The sequence below is a fragment of the Anolis carolinensis genome, chromosome 3 (genome assembly GCF_035594765.1).
Source record: "Anolis carolinensis isolate JA03-04 chromosome 3, rAnoCar3.1.pri, whole genome shotgun sequence".
Classification (NCBI taxonomy): Eukaryota; Metazoa; Chordata; class Lepidosauria; order Squamata; family Dactyloidae; genus Anolis; species Anolis carolinensis.
In genome coordinates, this window is record NC_085843.1 from 247,946,084 (window position 1) to 247,961,216 (window position 15,133).

General features: G+C 37.9%; 1 protein-coding gene across 3 annotated transcripts in view; it reads left to right on the forward strand.

The window, feature by feature from the left end:
• Nucleotides 1–9,127, forward strand: part of pxylp1 (2-phosphoxylose phosphatase 1) — an 88,039-nt gene extending 78,912 nt beyond the window's left edge. For all 3 annotated transcript variants that reach the window (XM_008119637.3, XM_062976563.1, XM_008119640.3), the window contains 2 exons: nucleotides 3,735–3,874; nucleotides 6,646–9,127. In XM_008119637.3, coding sequence (XP_008117844.1) covers nucleotides 3,735–3,874; nucleotides 6,646–7,577 — 1,072 coding nt within the window. In that variant the 3' untranslated portion in view covers nucleotides 7,578–9,127. The remainder of the gene's footprint in view (nucleotides 1–3,734; nucleotides 3,875–6,645) is intronic.
• The last annotated feature ends 6,006 nt before the right edge of the window (nucleotides 9,128–15,133 follow it).

Consider the following 15,133-nt stretch of genomic DNA (forward strand, 5'->3'; position numbering starts at 1 on the left):
AAAAACAATAGTTTTATTTCTTGCCTGCCTCTCCTTATGGCTCAAGGCAGGCTCCAGCATTACTAAAACATAAACACATAATCCAACAGTTTCCAACATACCTCGCAACCTCTGAGGATGACTGCCACATATGTGGGCGAAAGCTTCTGAAACATGGCCATACAGTCCGGAAAACTCACAGCAACCCAAACACATAATCATTTTTAAAAAATTGTAAAATACACATATTAAAACATACCTCCATAAGTATGTCTCAAAAAGTGTCGGACATTCCAATCCATTAATAACTATGTATTTGATCCAATTATATTGTTAACATTGCCGGAATGTACTTCTACATGCAAATGATGTGTATGTGTAGGGTGTGTTTGCTGCACCCCTATTAACCCAGTGCTTTTTCTGGGTAGCTCATTGGAATGATCTTTTGGGGACTCAGAAAGTGCACTAGAAAACCTGTTCAGAAAAACTGATACAAATAAGCTTTGTGTCATGTGCTACTGTTGCAATTTTCACTCTAGTAACCAGTGTTCTGATTTTTCCCAGGCAAAGCCTTAACCCATTCTCAGTTTAAAATTTACTTTTTAGTTTAACAGGGACCTGAAAATAAAAACAAATACTCAGTTGTGTGTTCATTCTTTCAAACAACAACAAAACTCTTATAGAACTCTGAATGAAAGTCAATGTCTTTAATATTTGTCATGTTTTGAGATTAATTTTAACTAATGGTATTTCAAGCTGCTTTAGAGATGGTGAATGCATTTAAATGGATACAAATTTCTATATGTTGTATATTGGCTCAATAACTAACTTTTCTCATTGATTCTGTGTGACTGAAATTTAGTTTAGATCTAACTCAGTTTCATTAAATATCTTGAGACTCAAAGGAATACAGAATTTTATGCCAAATTTTTTTTACTATCCTGGAGATGGAATTAGAAATTGAGATACAGACTCAGATCTGTATTTTTTTTTACTTTTAAAACATGTACATCAAAGCTCCCCTAACAGCTTTGATAATATGTGGGGTATACCTTAATCTAAAGACATACTAGATAAATATACCACATAAAATGAAGTATTGACATATCTGTATATATGTTTTGTTGTTGAAAGAGCTCCAAATCACCCTGTGATCAACTGACCTATTCAGATCTTACAGATTTGGGGCTGTGGCTTCTTTGATTGGATCTCTCCATCTGAAATTCAGTCTTGCTCTTTTCCTTTTGTCTTCTATCTCACAAAGCATGATTACCTTTCCTGGAAAGTTCTGTCTGATATGGCTGAAGTATAGCACTCTCAGTTTCATCATCTTGGCTCTATAAATAGTTCAGTTTTTACTTTCTCTATGACAGGAGTAGGATTATCCTGTTGGGGGCTGCATGTGATCCCTGAAACCATTTCGTCTGACCCTTTGTCTCTCATCCAAATACTCATGAAGTACTGACCTAGATCTGGTGTCTTTAACAATCCTCACAAAAACCAAATCTCAGGCAAAGATTTAAAAAATTACAATACACAAAAAAGACCTCAGGAGTTGATGATATGAACATTGGATAAGTTCCAAATCCACTATGCAGGATTAGAGCAGCAATCAAAGCAAAATAATTTGCGCCCAAGACCACCATAGCTGTGGGTGAGGGAGCACCTTTGATGGCCTCTCTGGGTAGAGAAAAGGGTTGAAATGCCTGATGCATGTATCTGCTGAGGCAGGTCATTGGGTGAGGAGAGACCAGAGGTTTTATAAGCCCTGGCTGTCACCTCCTAGCCCTCTTTCTGCTCTTTCCAAGGCTGGATCAGGGAGACTGCTGCATCGCTCCACAGAATATGTGGCCATTCTTTTCTTGGTTTTGTTTTGCCTGGTTTATTGTGGTTGCAGGATTGGCACAGGGATGAAGGGGAACTATTGAATTGGCAGCACTTGGGAGGTAGTAGGCAGGTTGCTATTTTTGAACTAGGTCTTTCCCATCTTCCTCCCTCTCCTTCCCCATCCCAGTGAATAATAGGGTTCTAATTCTTATGCTTTTGCCTCTCAGGTATTTACCTTAAAATTTGGGTGATTTTCTGCCCATGGTGATTTTGGCATGAATTTTCCAAGAGGGCATAAGGTCTGTGTAATCATTTGGTTGGGCCCAAAGCTGCAAAGGATGGCTGACCCAGTCCACCCACTTAACCCAGCTCCTGTTGCTTTTCCAAGCTGCCAGGGGTCTGCTTCTTTCTCTCTATTTTTTTTTCTGGCTGAGCTAAAGCCAGTAAACCTGTCTGCTCGCAGGCTGCTGCCCGTGCCACACAGACTTTGGAATTTCCATTTAATTTTTAAGGTATAATTTTATAATTTAGAATAATTTATAATTTTATAAATAGATTAATAGATAGTTTGATAGAGGCATGGCCCACAAGTGATGGTAAATATAAAGACAGTGGAGTCCCTTGAATCAGCAGAACAATAATCCACTATTATAATAATAAAGTGATCACAAACATATACTTGTTTCCAACTTATAAAGGATGCAACAAGCAGTAATATACAATGAAACAAATTTGTTATATTCATAATACTGATTGATCTTTCTTTCTTGCCAGTTTTTGGTCTAAAACTATTTAGCTGCTTGTGATCACTTTATTTGATCTGTTTTTAAACATATTTATTTATGCAATGCTTTTGACATGAAATAATAAAACTGTCCAGCTATTGTAACCATACATATAAATGGGAAATGTGATAGCATGACTGTAGTATGCTATAATTTTATACTTAAGGATCTTGTCTAATTCCTTTATAGCTGCCCTTCCCAGTCCTGAATTAACAGATGTTATTAAAAATTCTATTGTCTGCCATTTTTTCCATTCCCAGTATTGCAAGGAAACTCAACTGAGTATGAACTGAAAGTGAACATCATAGGAAACTGATGAGATGGTATTCTTTGGTTTTGTTCTGCCAGAATCACTATTCTGATAATTTTCTAATAGTGGCCCTTTATTTTTCATCATTTCTTCTGTGCTTAAGTTTTATTTCATAGCAAAATGTAAAAAAATCCAGCTCAAGGTATACAAAAATGATACCTTCTTTAGTCAGAATGGATTTTCTAAAATGATACTTCCTGTCCAACCACCATCAGATGAAACAGTTCAGAGCTATTGAGCTAAATCCAGCATTAGTCCTGTAGAAACTGTAGAAACATTAAAATGATTGGCACTTGTTAGATCCGTTTATATTAATGACTATTCCAAAGGTAGCACTACTATTGTGTGTGCAACACACAATCCTCCAGTAGTTAATTATCAAACTTTGATTCAAGGTGAACTCTATCACTAACACTGCCATCTTTTCTATCAGACATGAAATTATTTTGTTTTACAGAGATTTATTGAAGGTTAGCAATGCCCTGCCCACAAAATTGATAATCTGAAAGATTTCAACCCAGATTACAGAAAAAATATGTAACAATTACAGAAAAAAAACATGTAACAATTGTCCTTAGGATTGTCTGCTATATTTTTAGCTCATATATTTTGCTCTTCCATTTCCGCCCATATGCTTCTTTCAGCTATGCATGTCCATTTACATGGCTACAGATTCCACTTCTTTGAGATCAGACTTTTTCTCAGCAAGAAATGTGCCTTCATTATGAAATTATGTAAATAGACATAATTAGAGCACTCTAATCTTTGCAACTTTTAAAATGCACTTAAAAGGGCTGTATGTGTGTTTTTTTCTTTTTGTTTTGTCTGTTTAGAAAACCTTCTCATCCTCAGCTTGAAGCTTTTATCAACCATATGTCTAAAGGAGCAGAAGCACAAATGGATGGTACTCTTAGCATCATGCCTCGTTACCCCAGCCATTCACAGTGTGAAATGGGAGAACTTACGCAGACAGGTGTGTATACAGCTATTCTATTTTCATTTTCAGCAAAATCAGTCTGCCAAGGGGATCTTTGGTTCTCTCTTAATTGGGCCTTTTTAAGTGATTGCTAAGTGTTTAGAAGTTATTTAGCTAGAGGGCATGCTGGTTCTTTCCTGGTTGTGATAGCAATTAGGGCTGTGCATGCAGCCTTTGCTTCAAAGCTCAATTCAGCAATTCAGAATTGAGCCTGATTTGGTCTGAATCAATCAGGATCTGGTCCAGGCCAGGCCCCAGATCAGGATTGAGATTCAAGAATCTAGATCATCAGTGCTTCCTCATGACTTGCATTGGCAAACAAAAAATAGGTGTAAATTAAAAAAGCTCAGACATCCACATCAAATTTGGAGACATGGTAGAAACTGAAGATGGAATTAAATTTCTCAAATCACCTAGGAGGTGTTTATAAGAAATCTCAACCCCAATTACCGGCAGAGAGTAAACCAACAGAGCAGCCAAGTGTTTACTTCAAGGCCAGGAGCTGAATACAAAAGAGTTCGGAGCCCAGGGATAAATCAGAATCTGGTAGTCCAAATCCAAAGGTAAGTTCAGGGATCATGAATACAAATAGCAAGAGCCCATGGTTGTAGCATTATGCGTTGACATTGCAGTCAACAACAAGCTGCCACATTTGAGCTCCTGAAATCCTAAATTCTCCGGTGTTACTGTTGCTGGCTCATTTCTCAGCTAATCTCGAGGACCTGTGCAGCTGAGACCTCTCTCTTCACAGGCCCACAAAAGCTGGAACATTTAACTCTTCCACAGTCTACTTAGAGGAACTTGCTTAACTTGTTCTGCAGGCTGAGAAGTAGTAGCTACTGCTGGAACTGCTGGACACTGTTGAGCTCCAGTTCTACCTCTGACCCTTCAACCAGCATTTCCTAATCCTCGCTTTCAAAGCAATCAAGACAGTGGCAGAGAGAGCTACGGGAGTAGGGTGTACCCTTTCTTCCTGTGATAGGCAAGCTGTTGTCCCAACCTCTCCTGCCAGTGATTTCTATATTGGCTGGAAAGCGGGTGGGAAGACTGGGCTAACCAGAGGTGGACAGGTCTCCTCCATTTGCTCCTGACACTTTCCTTCTATCCTGCCATATGTGGTTCTGGACAAGAGGAGCTGGTTAGCTAGCAGTGGGCAAGCCCCTTCACTTCCCTACTCCCTACATGGTTTAGCACCAGTGGAGACAAGGAAAGAGGTGAATTGACAGGAAATCTTTCTCCCTACTATGAGACATCTTCTAAAACTGCACAGTTTTCAAAGACATTTGTGCAGGAAGGTGAGAATTGTTTAAATTACTTCTTCCCCTTTGTGGGAATGAATAATTGAGAGAAACTTATCCCTAATTGGACCAAACTGCTGGCTCTATAATGTCCTGGTAGTATATTCCTGCCTACAGGGTAGACAGATAATTATCTTGTGATCTGTTCTTCAAAGTGGTCCCAGACAACATTTTTTTTCTGTTTTCTCAGTCTTCCTTCCTTCTGACACCAAAGATAACTTGGGGCAAATTGGGAGGGGGGGGGGAGAAAATAAATCCCACCAATTAAATACATACAGACTCATTAACAGCTAAATTAACCATAGCGACAAAGGCAAACAGAAGATTAAATTATGTTAGTTTCAACATCACGCAAGGAAATTGAAAAGAGTGGCCAACTCTAATAACAGTTAAAAACTACCCACACTTTACCATTATTCTTTCTTAGTCTGGCACTAAAGGAATAAGAAAACAATCTAAAGAATGCCAGAAGAAATAGCTAAAGATATAATTTAGAGATCTCACACTATCCCTCCTCAAAGTATTATGATTGCTGAGGAGAATCTTGGCCCCCTAGACTGATGAAAAAAAAATGTCCCCCATTGACTGTTCAAGCTGTCAGTTAACATCATCTCCCATGAATCACTTCATCTTGGCATTTTCCTTATATGATGATAGGAATGTAAATGCAAATGTACTCTGATACAGAGCTGGTCCAAATCAGCTCAATACTCTTCGTTATTTAGGATTTGGTTAAATTGGTTGCAAAACTTTAATCATCATGTCCCAAATTTGGAGGAATATCCAGAGCATGAAACTCCAAATGTTTCATATGGTCCCACTAATTTCTTTATTGTCTCCAGAATAAAAAACAGAAACTGTCAGTGCTAGCCTTACTGCGTTTAAAGTTTTTTAAAAAGAGCGAGGGAAAAAGAACAGTCAGTATGGTTATCTTGTGTTATGTACAGTTTTGGCCCTAATTTATTTTTTTTGACAATACAGTTGGTATTGAAAATGTGTCATCTTTACTGAGGATTTCAGCGTGTCATTTCTATGATATTGTCTATTTTCCTGGATCACACCATATCAACAGAGTTGCTTCTTAGAAACTAAATTGAGCTGTCATATCTGAGAGCTGATCAACTCTGACGGATCAAGTTCATTGTATGTTTCCTGGCTTGTCAAACTGACTTCCTTGTTTAATACCTCTTAAGATAGTATTCATGCCTAAGCTGTTTATCATAAAGTTACAGAAGCAGCTGTTAAGTTTCCCTTCTCCGTTGAGCAGTACAGAATGCTGACATCTTCCTTAATATATATTTTGCAGTGGATTCTTCTGTGTCATCCTATGTAAGATCAGAACTTAGCCAGAAACTATTTTTTTTATATCTTGAACTTGAGTTTAATAAGTTCTAATTATCCTAATTGTGGGAAAATGTACTTTTGAGATGCTGTTATGGGAGAATGATTATCTTTTTTTCTCTTTTTAAGGAATTGTACAACACTTGCAAAATGGACAACTGCTACGAAATATTTATATAAAGAAGCATAACCTGATACCAAGTGACTGGACAACTAAACATTTGTATTTGGAGACTACTGGAAAGAGTCGAACGCTACAGAGTGGACTGGCATTACTCTATTCTTTCCTGCCAGAGTTTGACTGGAAAAAAATTAACTTCAGGAACCAATGGAGCACAATTTTTTGTTCTGGAAATTGTGATTGCCCAATAAGAAACCATTACTTAGAGGAGGAACAGCGTCGACAGTATAGCCTCCGGGTGAAAAACATACATTTGGAGAAAACATACACAGATATGGCAAGAATAGTTGGCATACCTACAAGGCAGTTAAGAGCTTCTAACCCTATAGATTCTATGCTGTGTCATTTTTGTCATAATGTCAGTTTCCCATGTACTAAGAATGGCTGCATTGACATCGAGCACTTTAAAGTAATCAAGACACATCAGCTTGAAGATGAAAAAGAGAGGCAGTTGAAGAAATATTATTACTTTTATGCACTGCTGGCAACTCATCCTCTCCTTAACCAGACTGTCAGTCGAATGCAACGCATTGCAGATGGCAAAAAAGAAGAATTATTTGCCCTTTATTCTGCTCATGATGTCACCTTGTCACCTGTTCTTAGCGCCTTAGGTATTACTGAGGCCAGGTTTCCAAGATTTGCAGCTAGACTGCTCTTTGAATTATGGACGGATGGAAAGAAAAATAAAGAACACTATATTCGTATCCTTTATAATGGTGTTGATGTCACATTCCAGACTTCTTTCTGCCGGGATTATAACAAACATTATGGCAAGCTCATGTGCCCTTTAGAGAAGTTTGTCCACTTTGTTAAGAAGGACATGTTTTCTCCCTTTAATAGCACCAACTATTATGATGCCTGTCGCAGAAGACCATATTAAAGGAGAAGTTAAACATTGCATTTTGTTTTGTCAAAAGATCTGCCTTTTGAAGAAGGTTGATACTGTAAATCCTTGTGTGCCTAAGTGCAAATGAATACAGCTTAAAATGGTTTTATTTTTACCAAAATTCATTCTAGATTGAGTTAAGAAGTCATAAATGTACAATGTCTGTCAGCAATTTTATCACAAACTTTTTTTTGTGCTAAACTTGATTTGTTTGTTAGCTGCTGTCAAATGGATATTGCTTGAAGAACTGAATGAATTCATTTTGGTTCCTTGTTGTTCCACTGCAGAGATTTCCACACTGAAGTAAACAAACATTACCAAAAGCATTTATTCACTCAACAAATCATGGTTTTTCCTGACGTGTCCTCTGGATGAATTGTACGCAGAAAAGTGTTACATGTATCCAACTGCTTTTTTGCTTTTTGTTCACAAAACTTGAGAACACTTGACCTTTACCTACAACACAGGAACTGCTTTATACACAAATTAGACTCTGTGAAGACTGCTCATACAATAATGTCACATGGCAGTTTATGTTTGGTTTGAACATATGAAAAATATGTACACCAACATGTAGTGTCTTTTTTAAAGTCACTGATGTTGTCAGAAACAATCTAGATGTTTTACCCTGCATTTCCAATCAGTCATGGTCCACGTTAGTTGCCATTATCAATAATGTAAGGACCCAAAAGGTTCCCACCTTTGTTGTAAATGACCATTACAGGTTAGTCCACACAGAAAGCATTTTGCATGCACTACAGGCTCTTTGTGTCAAACCTAGAATCTAGAAGCATTTAAAAAAAAATCAAACTAACATATCATATACAAATAACCACAAGAATATAAGGAAAGAAAAGTTCTGTTCTTTGCACTTTTAGCACTTTATGTGTACTATGGACACAAATATCATTTGTAGTGGAGTTACGTAAGAAGTAGAAAACTTCAGATCTGACTTAATACATTTCCTTATCTTTCTGTTTTGTGTTCAAATCATTTGTGCTGTGATAAAAAGCAGTGAGTTTAGCAGTTTGTCGTATTGGCTGCATGTGGCCAAAGGAACTTGACAATGCTTCGTTTTGTAGCCAATTTAGTACTTTTATAGACTAGGTTTTATAAGCTGAGTCTTGTTTTTTATAGTATAGTGATTGTACTATAGTGTACTAAATGGTTTTTAACTTCTTTATAAAGGGATGCCAAAAGCTCTTTTCAAACACTTCTCCTGTAACCATGGGAAATAGATTTATGAGAGAAATGAACAATTTTACTTAAAAAACTAATAATGCGTAACTGCATTTTAAAACATTTTCTTCATATGGTATTTTTAAACTGCTTGGAAAAGCTTTTTGTTACTATTGGAATGCTATGTTTTATAATGTTGTAGTTTTTACACACCCAGAAACCATAGTGTAGGATATGACTTCAGCAGAAATGGTGCTACCAGTTCAAAAGAGCTGTGACATGTTCTGACTTCGCTGGCATTTAACTCTCATTTTGACATTGATACATTTGAATGTTTCAATAAATAAAGTTTTGAAGAATTCTTAGTTGTGATTCATCAGTGCTAATTTTTCTGTACAGTATATTCATGATGCTGAAAATATAAACTGTAATTTTAATATTTGAGTGAGTGCGACATTTAAAGTATACTGCAGTAAACAACTTTTTAATATATTGTTCTGTTTCTATAAAAAATTAGTTTGTGTAGTTTGCCTATGTATACATACAGCAAAATACACTGTTAATCTGCCCCCCCCCCCCGGCCTTAGAAAGCTGCATAATTTATTAAAGTGTGCCAGGGCTTCCACGTGGTTTGTAGAGCAGCAGAGATCAAATGAAATACACCAAAATGCCTGGGAGTTACTCTGGACCATGCTCTGACTTACAAGAAGCACTGCTTGAATATCAAACAAAAAGTGGATGCCAGAAATAATATCATACGAAAGCTGAATGGCACACCTGGGGATCACAGCCACAAACAGTGAAGACATCTGCCCTTGCACTTTGCTACTCTGCTGCTGAGTATGCATTCCCAGTATGGAATATATCTCACTACACTAAAACAGTGGATGTGGCTCTTAATGAGACATGCCGCATTATCACAGGATGTCTGCACCCCACACCATTGGAGAAATTATACTGTTTAGCTGGTATTGTATCACCTGACATCCGTCGGGAAGTATCAGTGAGTAATGAAAGGACCAAGGCATTGACATTTCCGGACCATCTTCTCTTTGGATACCAACCAGCATGCCAACACCTTAAATCAAGTAACAGTTTTCTAAGACCTCCAGAGATATTCGCAAGAACACCTCAGCAAGCGAGAGTCCAAAAGTGGCAGGTTAAAATCCAGACCCTCAATCAGTGGCTGAGATCAGAAGAGAAACTCCCACCTGGGCACAGAGAAGACTGTGTGACTTGGAAGGCATTGAACAGACTGCGCTCTGGCACCACGAGATGCAGAGCCAACCTTACGAAATGAGGCTACAAAGTGGAGTCCATGACATCCAAGTGTGGAGAAGAGCAAACCACAGACCACCTACTACAATGCAATCTGAGCCCTGCCACATGCACGTTGGAGAACCTTTTTACAGTGACACCAGAGGCACTCCAAGTGGTCAGCAAAATATAATAATGCAAAGATTTTAACTTAGTGATTTTTAAATACAGTAGAGTCTTGCTTATCCAACGTAAACAGGCCGGCAGAATTTTGGATAAGCGAATATGTTGGATAATAAGGAGAGATTAAGGAAAAGCCTATTAAACATCAAATTAGGTTATGATTTTACAAATGAAGCACCAAAACATGATGTTATACAACAAATTTGACAGAAAAAGTAGTTCAATACACAGTAATGCTATGTAGTAATTACTGTATTTACGAATTTAGCACCAAAATGTCACGATGTATTGAAAAGATTGACTACAAAAATGCATTGGATAATCCAGAACGTTGGATAAGCGAGTGTTGGATAAGTGAGACTCTACTGTACATTATAACTGTACCCTCAATTCGCTTCTCACAGATGACATAAATATAAATATCAAATGAAATTTTCAGATTAGGACCATTTTACTACAAAGCAGCTTGGTGGGCAAAGGAATGCAGCTCTGTTTCACAAAGTCAGGAAAGCAGATCAAGAAGTAGAGCATAGCAGCAGTCAAATAACTCTAACCCTTTTATGCTGATAGTTCCCCTAGCTTTAAAGACACAATATCAAATCCCCAAAAGCACTCATAAGTTACAAAAGAACAAGGCTAAGGGCAATCTAGTCATTCAATGCTACCACCTCATTGGGGCATTTGAGGATTTCAGTTGTACAGGAGATATCGATCTCACTCCATCTCATATGGTTTCTTGACTTAGAGCCTTTCCAGACAGCCATATAACCCAGAATATCAATACACAATATCTGCTTTGAACTATGTTATCTGAGTCCACCCTGCCATATAACACAGTTCAAAACTGATAATGTGGGATTTTATACAGCTGTGTGGAAGGGTCCTTAGTCTCTTGTGGCAAATCAGTGGAGGGCATAAGAGCTGCTGACAGACTATTGAACACTTTCTGTTTTTGCCCTAGTCTTGTCCCTGATGACTGGGTGCTGTGGCTGTTCTGCTTCTGTTCTGAGAATGAACACTTTGTGCTACCTGTCAAGTTGACAACGGTGGTGGCAGATTATCTCAAGTAGTTTGCTGCCTAAAGTGAAGACAGGTCGCAGTCCTAGAATCTGGTCCTTGTTAATACTATAACTTTTTTGTAGTGACTCAGGCTGCACACCTTTATGAGATGCCTCCTGTTATAATACTTCTATTGTTTCTATTTTCAATTTTCCTCTGATATTCAGGTTCAAATTGGAATCTCTTCACAATGGAAAACAGTTTGAGTCCACTACCGACATCCCAATACCCTACAGATATTACTGGAAATGAGGTAGTTTGCCATCTTGCCCATCAAAACTTACTGATTTCAATAGCAGTGTAAGCAATCAGCTTGCTTACTTTTGGCCCTATAGACACCTTTCATTATCTGTATAATAGCAATGGAGATGTTTCATAATTGGTTTAAATGGTCAAGTATGATGATAAGCGTTGTTAAAATTGTGAATTTAACTAATGGGTTGAGCTAATGAGCATTACATTTAATGATTTGATTTCTCAACTAATATGAATAAAATGGGCAATAAAATAATATTTCCTTTGTTTTATTATATGAATTAAATGTGTAATATATGTGTATTTTATGAATAAAATATTTTGCTGGCAGACCAGATGAGGGGAAAATTGTATACGGACAAAAAAAATTTTTTTTGAATCAAACTGGGAAAGCAAATTAGATGCCTAACAATATTAATGTAAATTGGGGTAGCAGAGTTGGCTGGGAAGCATAAGTATTGCTACCTAGAAAAACTAGGGCACCTATTAAACAGATTACTATGAAAACTAACAAGAAATGCAAACAGGATTAGGCTACAATGAGACAGAACACAAAAACAGTACCAAAACACTGAGGATCCGAAGAACCGAAGTGTAGTGGAGGCTCCTAAGCAGAAGCTGGATTGCCATCTGTCAGGGGTGCTTTGAATGCAATTTCCTTCTTCTCGACAGGGGGTTGGACTGGATGGCCCATGAGGTCTCTTACAACTCTATGATTCTATGATTCTAGAACTCGTCAAACAACCGCATCCCTAGCAAGAAAAACAGGAAGACATTACATAACACAATGGATGGGACGTCTACTTGAGTAAACCATGGAGGCTAAAGGAAATGAAAATGTGATTCCAAACTCCAGTTGGTTGTGATTATCTATACCATGTCTGGAGAAGAGGTATGCAGAGTGATCTTGCATAATCTTTGGGATTCCAAGATAGAAATTGGTAGCACAGGCTTTTGTAACATCAAGTCTTATTTCCTCAGGTGCATAGATGCACTTTCCCAATCCATGTTGTGTGCCTTCCTGGCCAAGTGTTTGTGGCTGTTAGGCTGCCTAGTCAAATAAAGGCCTGCCACCAAGAGCCTTTGAGAAGGCAGCATCATTGTCCCTAATAAGTTGAAGTTAATTGATGATAGTTCATTGATGGAGAGCAGGTATTAGCTTTGTGGAGGATTAATTAATATGTCAGTCTTGCAATATTACCATTTGCTATTATAAACCAGAATGTGAGTACCCAAAAGGAGTTTAGATATTGAGTAGCTTTTCTCTCTATTACATATGTGTTGTGTAGCTATCTCTGCTTAGTGGAGATCAGATATGCTTAGCACATATCTGTACAAGAACATGAACACAGAAGGGATGGGTGAAAATGACTGGTGGCTACAAAAATGATCCTGTAATTCATATGGCTCATCAACCACATGGTTTCTACTTCTGACCAATGGATTGCATACACAAAGATGAAATGAAAAAAACTGTACCTGCACTAGGAGCCCGCTGGAATTGTATCACAGATGACCAATAGTTCCTATATTAACTTTTATGTGAGAATCAGGGGAATCTCCTTTCCTTTTTATTGAACTGCAAATCCAATGAGTTCTGGCCAGGATAGCCCATGGTGACTACATGGATACAGTCCAACAACATCTAAAAAGTATTGTCAAAGCCTTTCATGGCCAGAATCACTGGATTGTTGTGATTTTTTTGGGCTGTATGGCCATGTTCCAGAAGCATTCTCTCTGAGGATGTCTGCCATAGATGTGGGTGAACATCAGGAGAGAATGCTTCTGGAACATGACTATACAGCCCAGAAAACTCGCATCCCAACAACTAAAAACTTCCAGATTCCCATTATTGCCACACACAAAAATCAGATAGGATTTCTCCATTCTGTGAAACCACAGATAGAAAGGCATGTACTTTTCTTTTTAAACAGATTATTTCCATTAGTCTCTCACCCCACCCACAAATTATGTTTATTATTTTTCTATTCTTTGTGGATAATGTGTATTTATTTGTCTTTTCCAAAACTGAAGAAACTGCAAAGGTTAGTCTTCCCTCTAGTGGCCAAAGATAGTAAAACACCTACTTGTTAAGTGTTAATATATGTTCTTTGGGGGCAGAACACTTCTCTAAAAAGATGCAGATGCTTGTCATTCTGGCCAAAGAAAACCATTTGTGACAATATTTATGACCTATTTACCTGTGTGCATTAAATACGGTTACTGTATTTCTAAGATAGTTCAAGAATTGAATTAGAACTCTGGAGACCAGAGTGAATATTTGCTCAGACGTGGAAACTCCCTGGGTTAGCTTGGGCAAATCACACTCCTCACAACATCAGAAGATAAAATCCCTCTAAACAAATCTTGCCAAGAAAATCTCTTGATAATTTTGTTTTACAGTCACTACAAAACAACTTAAAGGCAAACAATAAGGTTAAAAAGAGGGAAAGGGGGGGACAGGGAGGAAGAGGAATAACCACAACCTATATTAGCACAATACAAAACAACAATAGGGTGTGGCGGAAAGTTCTGACCCAGTATTGTCCCAGGTTCTTATCCTGATCCATTAGCTAGAAACCTGGTATGAGGATCATAGCATTCTATATAATGTTGGACTACGGCTCCTAGTACAGTAGAGTTTCACTTATCCAAGCTAAACGGGCCGGCAGAAGCTTGGATAAGAAAATATCTTGGATAATAAGGAGGGATTAAGGAAAAGCCTATTAAACATCAAATTAGGTTATGATTTTACAAATTAAGCACCAAAACATCATGTTTTACAACAAATTTGACAGAAAAAGCAGTTCAATATGCAGTAATGTTATGTTGTAATTACTGTATTTACGAATTTAGCACCAAAATATCACGATATATTGAAAACGTTCACTACAAAAATGGCTTGGATAATCCAGAAACTTGGATAAGCGAGGCTTGGCTAAGTGAGACTCTACTGTATTCCTCACCATTTGTTTTGGTGTCCCTACTGTTTGCAAAGAGATTGGGAGAGAAAGGCTTGTTCTGTAGCCCTCTTATCTAATTGCATTGACTTGTCCTCATGAACATTCACAGGCAGTTCTTATAGGTTGTTAATATGTTGTGTAGTGATTTGAGTGTTGGACTATAACTCCGGGGAACCAGATGTTGAATCCCTTCTTAGCCATGAAAATCCTGACATCATTCAGAAATACACCATATGTTTGTGTCTCACTTTTTGTGATAGGGCAACTTGGAAAAATTGACAGACATCATGTCCTCTCTGGCTACACAGTAGCGATTGTCACATAGATAGAATCTTCACATGGCTGGGCCATGATGGCTATTTATATTCTCCCTTTCAAAGGACAAATGATAAAGAAGCCAGCAAATAAAACACTTGTATATTTCTGAAAGTATCAATAATCAAATATCACAGGTGCCACATTCTACTGTTATCATGGAAGTAGGGGTGCAGTGGCACAATGGGTTAAACCTTTGTGTCGGCTGGACTGCTGACCTGAAGGTTAAGTTGCTGACCTGAAGGTTGCCAGTTCAAATCTACAAGACGAGGTCAGCTCCCGTCTGTCAGTTCTAGCTTGCGGGGACATGAGAAAAGCCTCCTAGCAGGATGGTAACAC